Here is a 13,028-nt window from a genome sequence, read left to right on the forward strand (position 1 = left end):
TGCTCTCGGTCCGACCGGCAGGTCGACCTCCGCTCTGACAATCGCGGGAAGCCTCCCGAGTGATTTGAGTTCTTCGGTTCCCTCGAAATTCGCGCGAGAAGCGAGAGGCAGTGGCTGCAGCTAAGTCAGGACGTGATCCGTCGTGCCCTTGTGACATTTACGTGGGGCAAAGCACTGGAAAGAGATTTTACAAGAATTAATTGTCAGCTCAGTCCAGTCGAATGGCGATATCAAGGCTAAGGGCAATTTGCTAGACTTGTGCACGGAAGCTCCCGTGGTGGGTGGAAACGGTGAGCCATTCAAGCCAATCTCGAGCTCTGTCTCATTCACTTCTCTATCCTTCTTAAATGAACTACCATTTTCACATTCCACTCTTCTAGAGATCTTCGAAGGACCGATGCACCGCGGGTTGGTCTCCGTTCTTTCACTGTTATCGAATTCTAGGATACTCGCTCGAGCGTTAATTCTATCGTCGACGCGGGAAACGTGCGTCTACTCTACTTCGGAGATGGAAGCCTCGCGCTCCATTCGATGCAGAATGCAGAACCGCCAGAAGCTTGTATCCGACAGGGTTTCGTGCAAGGGATTCGGCGGGATCGAAAGTGTGCGAGGAACCGGTCAGCAATTGCAGAGATGTGGATTTCTCCTTTGTTTCCCTCAATCGTTCCTTCTGATAGGGTACCTTTTTCGACGCCAGGAGTTAGTGGTTACAAGTCGTAGGGTGGCTACGTAGGTTGGTTGGGTGAATCAGTCGGTTGCTTAGTTGATGAGTTTGTCGCTCGATTTTTTCTCGGCGTCGCTTTCCTTAGAGTACCATCGTACCTTTGAGAATATAGTCTGTGAGAAGCGTGGGCACTGTGGGGGAATCGTCGTTGATCGCGTGCAGAATTTTTATCAAAATCTGCAGTTCCGACACCGAGACCTTGGCGCCTACGGCTGGATTGTACGGGATCACCGTGGTGAGATACTGAAACGATCAAGATAATTTATGAGACCTTGTTTCGGACTCCTGTTCCTTCGAGCTTGTCAACAAATCTCCCAAATGGTCCCGCATTGTCCCCGGAACCAGACAGACTCGAGACAGAGTGAAACGTCCTTGGAACTTGTTTCGAACGGTTTAACATTCAATCTGAAAGAGGACTGTGACTTTGTTTTCGCTCACTTTTGGTTCTCCGTTGACGATGGTGTGACCTCGTCCTCTTTTGCGGTCGATGGTGAACTGCCGTCTCTTGTTTTGGACGGTCAGCAGCAGCGAGATGAACGTGTTCTTCGTTTCCTGCAGAGGATGATCAGGATCAGCGATTGGACAACGATTGCATCGATAGACAACTGAATATTTATGGTGTCGAAAGTCGATCATCCGTATGACGAGAACGATTTTCATTCTCTCGCTCAAGATGCTCACTTTTTCGAAGTCAAGCTCGTCCCTCTGCGCCAGCTCCGCCACCAAGGTCTCGGATAGGGTTTGGATTTCTCTTTCGAGAGCGCTGTGAACTTCGACCAGTTCGGCTACGCTGAGAGACTTGATGTGGTCGGATCGAATCAGACCGGCGATTTGTGCCCGTAGTGAATCATCTTTGTCGACGGGGACCTCGCCGCGATCGGGAGTGTTTACTGGAGTCGTTTCTCCGGAAGCAATCCCGTCGTCCGACGAACAGCTCTCCTGAATTAGAGGAACCCAAAAATTAACATTTCCCTCCGAACATTCCCTCCATTGAATCTTCGATGGACAATGCCCTCCTAAGACGCAAACGGGGAAAGTCTCTCTCGGGCAGAGAAACCAGGACCCGACAGAACGCCGAACGGCGAACTAGGGACCGTCTCTGATACAAGATGTATCCTTGGATCGGATCATAACAGCTTTTGACACTTCGTCACCGAAACGGCATCGGATCACACTTCAGAATGTCTGAACGATTGTCAAAATGACTCCCATGTTGATCCAAGGCGGAACTGTCAAGCTCCGCTCATGCTGCCGATACAAACTCGGCGTCAGCTATGTAGCGCTTCAGATTTTCAACGAGTCTGACGTCGGGTATGCGGTTTCCCCGCGCGTGCTTAGGGGCATTCCAGGCTTCCTCCTCTCTCCTCCTCACTCACCGCCATAATATCCTCAATTTGTTGAATAACCTCATCAGCAGATTGCACGTTTGGTGGTTCCGACTGTAGACTGGAAAGAATCAAGGAGTGGAGGTCCAGATCTCGATCCAAGTCCTCTTCGTCGGATGAGTCCACACTGTGTCGCAGAGTGTGGCAGTCGTTGTAGCTGAAAAATTAATTGAGGCTGAAATAGGCTCTATCTGGAATTCATCTCCAGGCGGGAGGGCTGATGGAATCTTCTAAGCTCATTCGAAGGGGTTCGAGTATCACTCACTGTTCATTAATATTAAGGGCATCCAGCTGCATTTTGCGAGCGTAACTCTTGGACCAATCGATGGGCATGATGTTCCCATAGTTTCCGGTCAGTGTCCACCATACCCTGGAGAGGAAGAAAATTCTTAAATTTCTCTTCGACCACAGTATCTATCGGGCTTAAATCTCTTCGACAAGCTTTGTCCGTGGGCACTTCGTGGATCATCAACTGTCCTTCGCATTGCTCTATTCGTGGTTTCCTTTTCCCCTATCTTATCTGAGCCATGAAACATTATCGACAAGAGAAAGCGGAACAATCGATACAGGGTTTGACACCGAAGACTCATGATTTATGGATCGGCGTGGAAGCGACAGCGGCGGCGGGATAACAAAATCAGATTCGCCCTGCTTTCGAGTAGCAAGAGTTCGCTCGCTCTGGATGTGATGCGTCCCGTCCGAATAATCACGTCATCCGGGAAGCCTTATGCTTGGGTGAATCGGCTTTCGTCGTTGAATTGGGGGCGTCCTTGCAGATCTTCCTCGTAGTCACACCCACAGAAACCGTAGGATTCGAAACCTCACAGAACCCAGAAAATGCAACGCGGGTGGTGTGGGGGCCCACGACAATCCTCGTCCCTGCTAGTCTCAGATTCCGTTTCTCTGATACTTTGTTGAACGGAGGAAGAAGATATTTCGGGGCTCCAGACGTTTGATTTCGGCTTGAGCGGAAACCGTACAAGAAGTCAGCTTCCCACCCACGGCTGCCACGAATTATTTTCCCCAGGTCTGTACGTCTGAATGACAGGTGGAAAGCGGAGCGATCTCACCGAGGAACGCGATCTCATGGGAGCTCATCGTGGACGATTAAACGGAATCCGAGTCGTGGCCTCGGATCCATTCACTGGGTGACGAATGAGGACTCCATGATTCGCTTTTAAGGTCACAGAGACGATCAGAACGAAATTCAAACGGAGAGCTTTCGCTTCGAAGGTTTCTGAGTCGTGTCCCTAATGAAAAGCGATCACGCACACGGGAGCACAAGCGTCGGCTATGCGAGCGCTGATTCCCTCGATGGCAGGACTTTTGTTCGGGATTCGAGGAGGCGGTTCAAGCCTTCCACGTCGTGTGAGCGAAGTCCAATCCGAATTGTCGTCTCCAGCAGATTCATCACCGCTTTCGTATCGTGGGACACCTGCTCTCAGGTCAGCGGATGACATTGCCACGGTTCGCTTGGCGAGCAGACGCACGAAACATCATAATTTTCGCTCCAAGGAATAGGATGTGGCTCTGGTAGACTAATCAACAATGATCGTCCTTTTTTGTCTTTCGTCGAGTCATAAATGCGAACCCGGGAATTTCGCTAGAGTACACTCAACGCGCAAGGCGATTCCTTCGGTGGCAAGACAATTTTCTGAGGTAGATAATGCTCGAGTTGACGCGCGATTACTTCCAGGAAAAATTCGGAATAGATTCAGGGACCCGAAGCCGTCGACAATCGACCCTTTTTTTGGAACTCCCTCCAACCACCATGGAGGGAATCGTTCCATTGCGATGCGAACCATATGGTCGCCCGTTGGAACTGTCTCGAGGCTCACAGAAAGAATGATTTTTATTTGCGCGGAATCACGTTGTCGTAGCCTGGCCGGTGGCCTGGCTGTGAGTCCGAATCTGCGCTTTCCCGCTTGTCGATTCGTCAAAATCGGTGGTTTATTCTCCCAACAATTGCAACAACTGTTACTTTCTATTCCTTGGCGTTCGCTCTCCAGAGAAAAACTAACGCTCTTTCTGTTGCGGAAGAGAACCAAAACCGAATACAGCGCTGCAACGAGCACAAAAGCGGGATGGAAGCGACCACGGCGGAACATCGAGCCGAACGTGGGGGATCTCTTCTTCTTGTGGAATTCGGGGAAAGCGATCGGTGGAAGCGAAGGATTTTCTGAATGTGGGTTGTGTCTTATCTCCCTGTTCGCCGGTCGATCGCTCTGCGCAACGGTCTTTCGGATAGCTTATGACTTATGATAATCCTTGAATGAGCGAAAAGCTCGGCGTTTTAATTTACCACATCACATCACACAGACGCAATGCGCAGACGAAAGGATGTTCCCGAGGGAAGCGGCATCGCTTATTGCTTCTTCCTGCCGTGTCTTATGCGTCAGTGATCACAATGATTATCGTAACGAGAAGTCGGTAACTCGCGCTAACAGTCTAAATAATCTTCTGTATCTCTTTCATTTCATCAAAGATAATTTCGGTCTCCTCCCACCTCGCTTAAGACCGATTTGTAGGAATCCCCCCGAATAGCTCATGGAGCTAACGATCTGCCTCTTAATGAGAATTAAGCGGATTGTGTTCCTCCTTCCCGTGAATCCCTCAACCAGAGCGCATTCAAGACCGAGAAATTTTGATGGAATCAAATTTTAATGGGAAGCCTGCCGGCTGTGTCACCGCGTGATTCCTAGTCCGGTGGGAGTCTCCGAATTCATCGATGCTTGGGTGTATTGGGCTGGAAGAGGTCTCTGGATACCAGGCTCCCCAGATCTTCGGGGCTGTTGACGGAAGGAAGCCTCCTCGACCTTTTTACTCGGAAATGATTTGGGTTGGGACGTCTTTGTTGTTTACTGCGTTCGTTGTTATGGCGTTCGCGTCCCGCAGCGGACACTAGGAAATACGTACCCGGTAGGCGATCATGTCAAAGACCGCCAAGGGTCAGATTTCGGTTCTTCAAACGCGAAAATAAAATGAAATATGTTGTGTAGCATGAATTCGTTAGTTTAGTAAACAAGCGACCCTTGGCACGCGCCTGTTTTTCCATGCGGGAGAAGTCGGAACTCTATGGTTTGTGTTCACGACCTTCTCGAGTCGGAGTCGCCGTATCTTCCGCGTCGTTTTCCGCAGAAAATCAATCCCACCACCGCCGCTAGCTCCATGGGCCCGTTCAACGACATGAGAAAACTAAAATGTGAATTCTGTCCTGACACTCCGCTCGCGCATAAAAAAAGGCGCTGCCATACAGTTGTTTTCTTGTTGTGCTCCTGATGATATCGTTCCATCGCTCTGTGCCCCGCATGGCAGGAGTTGATGCGTTTATTTGGCTTCCGTGCTTCCTCGTCGTCTCTCGCGTAAAGACTTTCCAAACGGTTGGAGCACCAACAGAGGCTCCCATCTAGTTTCTGTCACAATGGAGCTCCGCTTCTCGAGATATTTCAGCTCCGACAATCACAAACTCGTTCAGTCGTGTGCGTTCCGAGGTGAACAGCCTCGACGAAGAACGTTTCGGAATTTTTCTCAATGTTCTGCTCGCTGCCCATAGCCTGCCAACACGGCAATCGACGTCGGCTGGGCGGAGTTCCGGACGGTACTTACGGACTCCGTGAGTATTTTTCCCCGATTATCTTTCATCGCCAATATCCCGGCTTCCCCCAGCTTGATCAACTGAAGAGGCCACGCGCTAAGGATTCATCCCCTGAAAGCTCTAGCAATTCCGCTTCACATCGAACCCCCACCGAAGACGAAGTCTCCGAGTGCATTTCATCACAAGCAGTTGACAAGCGAGAAATGCGCGGTGAAGGGAAATGTCGTAGCGAGCACGGCAAGCAGTTCGCCATGGAAGTCCGAAAACTTCCGAACATTCATCGTTCTATTATCACTATTATAATCCAGGGCGATTCTCCCATGAAGTCAATCAGATTATATCGAAAATAGAAACAAAGTCCCGTTATCGGCGCCGTTACGGCTGTACAACAGCTCCACGGATAAGAGCGGGTATTTTCGCCGCTCTGCGGCGGAAGTTCCTCGTTTCCGATCACAGTGCTACCTCCTCCTCTGATTTCTCTAGATCTGCTATCGATCACCTCGGGCCTCCACCCACTTGACGAACAGCGAAACTTCCTCAGATATTCCTAATGTTCCCTCTACAAGGTCATTCCTCGGGTTCCTCGGCACAGAACGCCGGGAGCTTGGTTCGGGAGGGCCAACATGCGCCCCCTTCAGGGAACTTGCTCGAGATTCGTTCAAGTAATTTCCGTCGAGGTAAATGGACCCGATTTCCTAAAAAATCGTTTGAGTCTCGCCTAGACTGCGAATAATGTGCGTGAAAAATGAGGCAGACGATAACCTGTAGTCTGTAATCGTTCGGATCGATCCTTTGGGGCAGAATTGCATGATGTCCGAATCGTCCCTTCGGTGATTTATACGAGGCAATTTTCATCGTCGGATGTGAAATTTTTGTCATGAAATCCCACTGTCCCGGGAGCCTCATCCGAATGAAGCTTCGCGCCAAGACACCACCCGTCGATTGCGTCTTCGTCACCTACGTCTTTTCACGGATCATACTCACGGAATTTTCGGTCGATGTTTCTGCTCGAACACAACGAATTCTTCCTCGAAACTCTCCTCGAAGCTGTCGACCACAGCGAAAGGCATTATCACAAAAGTGTCAAGTATCCAATTGATTGAGGAATTCAAGTTCCCAACCTCCTCTGGCCTTTCCGTCACAGTGTGAGGGTAGATCTCGACTATCGAGTAGGCAGGAGCGTACTCTGCGTGGCAACGTAGTCGATTTTTATCGCTTCGATGATCATACAGGTAGACGTAGTCATTCCGAGCGCACCATTGGGCAGCACCCCCGGCAAGGATATTGCTGCACTACCGGCGAGTTCGGCTCCTTTCAACACTTTCACCGGGACGGCACAATCTTCGAAAGTATAGATTCGAGAAATCCCAAGGTTCGAACAAAGTGTCGTCTCACGAACAAATGACTGAACGATGAGCGAAAGAGCGAGTGGGTCGTCTTGTCCGCGCCGCAACACAGCCCACAATGAGCCGACGACGGAGCGTTCGCATTGGAATCATGAGCCAGGCCGCCAGCCGAGCAGCAAACTGGCGAGCCTCGTGGAAAGGAGGATCTGTCATTTTTAACGGGCTTCAGCGCAACAGCGAGCAACAGGCGTCAACCGTTTCGGAGGGGTCACTTACATAACGTGAACATGTCGTTGTGAGTTTGTCCCGACCTGGCGGACAGAATGACAGGCCGACATGTATCGAACCCATATATGTATGATAATAAAACACTTTTCGTGTTGGCGATTGATCCCAGCTCCTTTGCGGCCACAGTGAAGGCACATGAAGCTTGAGCTGCCTGGTATGACACTTGTTGCTCGAGCAGTTTATCGTTGCCCCATCGATACTTCACTGAGGTCCGCCCTGTGAGATTCCCTCGATTTCTCCGAGGAGTTCAAGGCTTGCTCGAGCTCGGATAACTTCCGATCGAGATTCACGCTCCGGGCTCCAGTGACAGAACCGGGCATCGATCAGAGGTTTCAAAATCAGCTCAACCAGTTTATTGGCTCCGTATGAACGACTTCGGCAGACTCGGCAAAGCAACCCCGGTATCACTGTGGCTGGATCGCGGTTAGACGGACGAAAGATCTGGCGAGTCGTGAACGGTCTCGGTCTTCGCGAAACGAGAATAATGATCTCTACGCAAATCGTTGCCCGCGCTACGTGACTCACGTAGAGCGTCTAGTCACCTGGCCAACAGCGTCTCATCGAGAGTTGAATCGCCGGTGGGGACACGTCGACGACAATAATGAGCAATGAGTGCTCCTCGAGGGAAATCACTCGATCAACCGAGGTGATTCATTCAGCTGCGGAGGGGCTGTGTCTCATGTGCGAAACATCTCTTCGTTCCTTATAAGATCTCGTCGACCGGGACTGTCCTGAATCGGTATGCTTTCAGTGGCAGGATCCTATCCGGCGCCACACAGCTCTCGATCGGGGAGTTTAAGATAAAATTCACAGAGAAGGTGTCTCCGTGTGAAAGCGGATCTACATGCGGGGCGAGCTTAACGCAGCGAAAGTAGATCAATGCGTAAACACAGTGGGGTTTTCGCTTTCTGGATGTTCACGGGCGCGGCTCTGAACACCCAGTTGATAGTTGGAGCATGCCCGTGGCGACCGCAGTTCAGAAACCTTCGGAAACCTTCACAATAGAAGCAGTTGAACGAACCTAGCTCGGGGATCGATGGAAGTCGTTCGAATCGTCCCCATGCATAGGTGGCTAGGAGGAGCGAGGTTTCAGGTAGGAGCTCCGCCGTTTCGAACGTTGGGCAGGGACGCTGAAATCTCGGGCATCAGCTGACCGATCGACTCGCGAAGAGTTCAGAGTTATCCTTGCTTGGGAGGAGGATTTCGTGACGAAATCTTGAGCACGAGGGACCGTCGAATCGACGCTTGATTTCCTTGTCCAGGAAAAAGCTCTACATGGAGCGGAAGGGCTCGAGGAGCTCGATAGGAAAAACCTCAATCAGAAAATACTCTTCTGCGTTCGCATTGCTAAGTGATCGCTACATGATGTTCCGGGAGCAAGTGGAACAGATTTCGGAGCACCGTGAAAGCGCTCTCTCCTCGCAAAACAACCGCAAGAGCTATCACCGACCGCACGGCCATCAAGAAGTCGATAGAGCAGGCAGCGGAATTCGTTCCCGAAAGAAGACATTTTCGTGCGCGAAGCGTTTCTTTTTCCAGAAGGAAACGCTTTTGGAGGGAATATGAATTCAGAAAGCAATGAATAGATGTGAAGCGATGTTCTGTTCGTCCGTCGGCGACTCGCTCCGAGTCAATAGCGCTTCTTCCTGAGCGGTGCAAAAGTGCGTTCGAATCGAGCGTCGGGTGTGGGTCGCCGAGGAAGCTCATTCGACGCTGTCGAATTTATGCGACTGTTTGGCGCGTTCAATCATATCGTCCTATGGATCCAGAGACGGGAAGTGACTCTTCTGTCGAGCATCCGATGGGACGGGTGCCGTCAGACACACCGGGTCGACGTGGGACTCATCTGGGACGGGTCTCCCGAAAACCTCTGATCGCTCATGAGCCCACTTGTTTCGATTCGGGTCACAATGTGTACAGCTGAGCATTGCATATCCAAATGGACCTTATCGACTGCGCATATTCCGTCTATGGGGTTGGACAGAAAGTGGCTCGGAGCCCCGGATCTCGACACCTCTGGATAAGGATCCCCGTCCATTCGACGCGGTGGAACCCGGTCGTATATACATTAGTGTGTTTCCAGAAACTCCGACAACGTTTCTGTTTCCACCGTGTGACGGGTGATCGACGATCAATTGACACTTTCTTATCCAGGCGCGGGAGCCAGCCAAGCGCGGACCCCGCTAATAAAATCCGGACGATACGTATGCAACCGGGAATCGGAGACTCGGTTTCGGTGCTGAATGCGTGAGAGACAAGCTATCGAGTGGAGAAAACGGCCAGCCAACAATGCGTACAGTGTCTAGCGTTCTCAGCATTAAGGTTGACATGTCGTTCCACCTACGCGATGCAAATGGAAACGATTGAGGTTTCGCGCTCCGCTGGCTTGTCGATGGAAGACGTCTGCGTACTACTCCGACCCACCGCAGATAGAACAAAAAACACTGTTCTGAATCCGCTCGGCTCACTGTCAATCTCGTCGCCGTTGTCGCAATAGTCGTTTGAATCGCAACTACCGTTGTCGCTGCCTCCGATTTGGTCGCGGTCTTTGTTGTTCTACATTGATTTTGTTCCAGCGCCTGCCGCGCCGACTGAGCAGGACGGGGTACAAGCGAACAGCGAGGGGGAGAATTAGATGCTCAGAATCACTTGGACTTGGGGACTACCGAGGGATGGATGAGCAGATGAGAACTTCCTTCGGATGCCCGACGAACGGGATCGAGACGAAGAGCATTACCATCACGAGAAATGTTTCGGCTGAACACTGTGCTTCCCAGCGAAGTCAGAAACTTCAGAACTTATTTCTGCAGAGCAATTCCACGCATCGCTCTAGGGTCCAGAATCGTTTAGACTCCGGGAGGGATCCCGTTAGAAATTCTATTCCAGAAGCATCATTGCCTCTCCGGTCGGTCCTTCGGTCGAGCGCTAATTCCGAGCTTCTAAGCAAGGAAGGCGTCGGTTCGACAGCTTCGCTCATCGAAACGACAGCGTGGGCAGTTGAAGGCAAATTGTTTAAGCGAGAATAACAGTAGAAAAGGAAGGGCGTCCCGGTCGCCGAACGACTTTCCGTCAGAGGGATGGGGAGAGCAGCGAAACACACGATTGGAATCGAATAGCTCATCGAGACTTCTCTCAGTATACTGGCGGCGCTGTTGCGCGGAAGGTCATCGATGGTAAGCAAAGTTGAACGCGGATATACGACACCGTAAATCAAAGGGAGAGTCAAAGAATCACGAGCGTGACACACATCAGCTATAATGCCGGATATAAATTATCGATGTTGTTGACGATGCTTCGGTTCTCAGGATTTCGAGCTCCTATTTCCGAGCTCGCTCTGAGACCCGAGAGATTTCTCGCAGACACCCTGGGACCTCAGGTCGAACCACATTCGACTCGAGATTTCAGAGACAGGAGTTGCGTTCGAGCTCGTCGATCACTTGCGAAGGCGAATCATGAGACCGAGTTTTCGCGGTGTCCGCGCTGGACATGAAGATTCTGTGCCTCCATCATCACTGTCGCACGGTCTGAATCATTGGAGCTCTAAGGCTCCAGAGCCGAAAGAATAGTCCATTGAAGAACTAGAAGACCGACATCGCTGGAACTCGACGTAACTGCGCAAGTTTTTCCCTTCCTCCAAACCCGGGCTGTCAAATTTCTGGACGGAGCAAACAGTCGTATAGACCTATTGCTCGTTGAAGGGTTCGACAGAAAAAGGCCGCAGCCGTCCCAGACGTCCCAACAAATAGGAAGCTCCCGAGTGGAAGGGAAAAAAGACTCCTCCCATCGAAAAAAAGACTGGAACAACACCGACTACGACGATAGAGACACTGGCCGCGCCGGGTCGTTGACTCGTGGCTCAGACGCCCGCAATCATCATCACCGTCGTCGTCGTTCTTGAACATCAGACCAAGCGATGAAGACCGAAGGTAAGATGCTCCACTGGAAGGTGATCAGCGACAAAGCGGCCGACTAAAGCTTCCGAAACCTTGGAAGAGCAACGAGAGATGAGAGAGTGGGAGGAGAGAATGATTGGAGCTGGAATCGCGTGAGGCCGAAGAACCCACCACCTACCATTTCGTCCTAGATCTTGACAACTTTGACAAATTCTGGACCAGTTGAGCTGGGGGTCTGACGCTTGTTTGCCGGTCGCTCGAAATATCAGCTTGAGCGTTATCTCCGTGTGCTCGAGCCCATCCAGTAGAATTTTTGAGCTTCCACTTAGCGTCCGCTCGCGTTTTGCGTCCGACGACCTGCCCGAGCGATCAAGAATTCGATCCGGTAGAGAGGCTTCTGTGACTCGGAGTTCCCTTTCGAGGATATCGCTCAGTCGGGAGACTCTCGTGATTTCGCGGCAAAGCAGATTCACGGCCACCAACAAAAAGGGGGCCTGACCTCACCGATATGTCTGTATACTTGGTCCGAATCCCGGACAATAATAGAAGCTTCAGTTCTCGTCGGAAGCGAAACTTGACGCAAGTGCTGCGCGGAGGAGCCCAATTATTCACCGCGAATGAGAACGCTTCGATTACATCAATCAGCAATGATCACGATTGATAAGTTTCAATCAATAAACACTCCAGGTGTCTAATCGCAGCGTAAACACGAGCGCCGTGGAGCGGCTAGCGCAATTTTTCACGATCAGGAAATTGACGACTTGCATAATCGGCAGACGCATCCGACGCACGGAGCGCTCCATGGACTTCGGGAGCACTCCGATAGCGGATGCGACACGGCAAGGATGCCGCCAAGCAATAGACTTGTCGGAAGAACGGGCGCTTTACAAGTTCACCGTCGTGAGGTTTCATCATTGTTACGAACCCGGGGGTAGCTCCGAAGGCTAGGTGGATGAATGGCTCCTGGCTCAAATGAGTTTTATTCATTCATTCGAATGGAAGGTTCTCGAGTCGTTCCCCGGAAGGACGACCGAACTCAACTTTCTGTCCAAGCGTTTAGTAATCATGAACATTCGGATGGCCCAATCGGGTTCACCCTCCGCAAAAGCCCTCCGCGAGAAGAAATCGACGGAACAGACTCACTCATCAGACGTTTTCCCTCGTATCAGCGTTCAATCCATTCATTGAAGTCCGCTCAATCAGGTCCAATCAATCCGAGCTCTCGGCTTCCGATTCGCTAATTTCGGCTTCCTGTCAGCCTCAGGACCGGACTTGACCTTGTGGTAGAAGTGACGAATGGACCCCAACATAGTCTGACCAGAAATGTTCCAGAGAGAACATGCGAAAAGCACGTCGAGTACTCCCCACAAAGGTTTGGCGAGAAGTTCCTGTCGAGGCAGGCAATCAGGAAGAAAAAACGATAAATACTAACGATAAACTGTAGTATCTGTGTCGAAGCTCATGAAGCGACTGAACATAATATTATTATCAAAGCACTAGATAAGACGTATCGTGATTGGACTCGCTCATCGCAGGGCGGCATTTGCATCATTACAGGGATCTGAGGGGGGTGTCATGCGTAGAACGATCGCTGATTAAGGCTGATGCTCACTTGGGCATTCACCGCGACCGGTGCACGGTGACCACGGTGACCGTCATTTCCGTGGCGTCGGCGATCACCACGCGAATCGCGTCGACCGTGGCAAGGTCATCCGCATGCCAAGACTGAAACTCGACGTTCATAATGGCATCGCTCCGAAAGGATAGAGCGTGGATCTACTACGATTATTTGCGCAT

General features: G+C 51.1%; 1 protein-coding gene across 1 annotated transcript in view; it reads right to left on the reverse strand.

Annotated features, from left to right (window-relative positions):
- Positions 1–758: 758 nt before the first annotated feature.
- The window catches only part of Unc-76 (fasciculation and elongation protein Unc-76), a 30,484-nt gene continuing 18,214 nt past the window's right edge, over positions 759–13,028 (reverse strand). Inside the window, exons 4-8 of the mRNA XM_003743525.1 lie at positions 2,375–2,479; positions 2,101–2,266; positions 1,406–1,663; positions 1,163–1,276; positions 759–967 (exon numbers count right to left, since the gene is read on the reverse strand). Of these exons, the coding sequence (XP_003743573.1) occupies positions 806–967; positions 1,163–1,276; positions 1,406–1,663; positions 2,101–2,266; positions 2,375–2,479 (805 nt within the window). The 3' untranslated portion in view covers positions 759–805. The remainder of the gene's footprint in view (positions 968–1,162; positions 1,277–1,405; positions 1,664–2,100; positions 2,267–2,374; positions 2,480–13,028) is intronic.

Source organism: Galendromus occidentalis, unplaced genomic scaffold (genome assembly GCF_000255335.2).
Source record: "Galendromus occidentalis unplaced genomic scaffold, Mocc_1.1 scf7180000077448, whole genome shotgun sequence".
Taxonomy (NCBI): domain Eukaryota; kingdom Metazoa; phylum Arthropoda; class Arachnida; order Mesostigmata; family Phytoseiidae; genus Galendromus; species Galendromus occidentalis.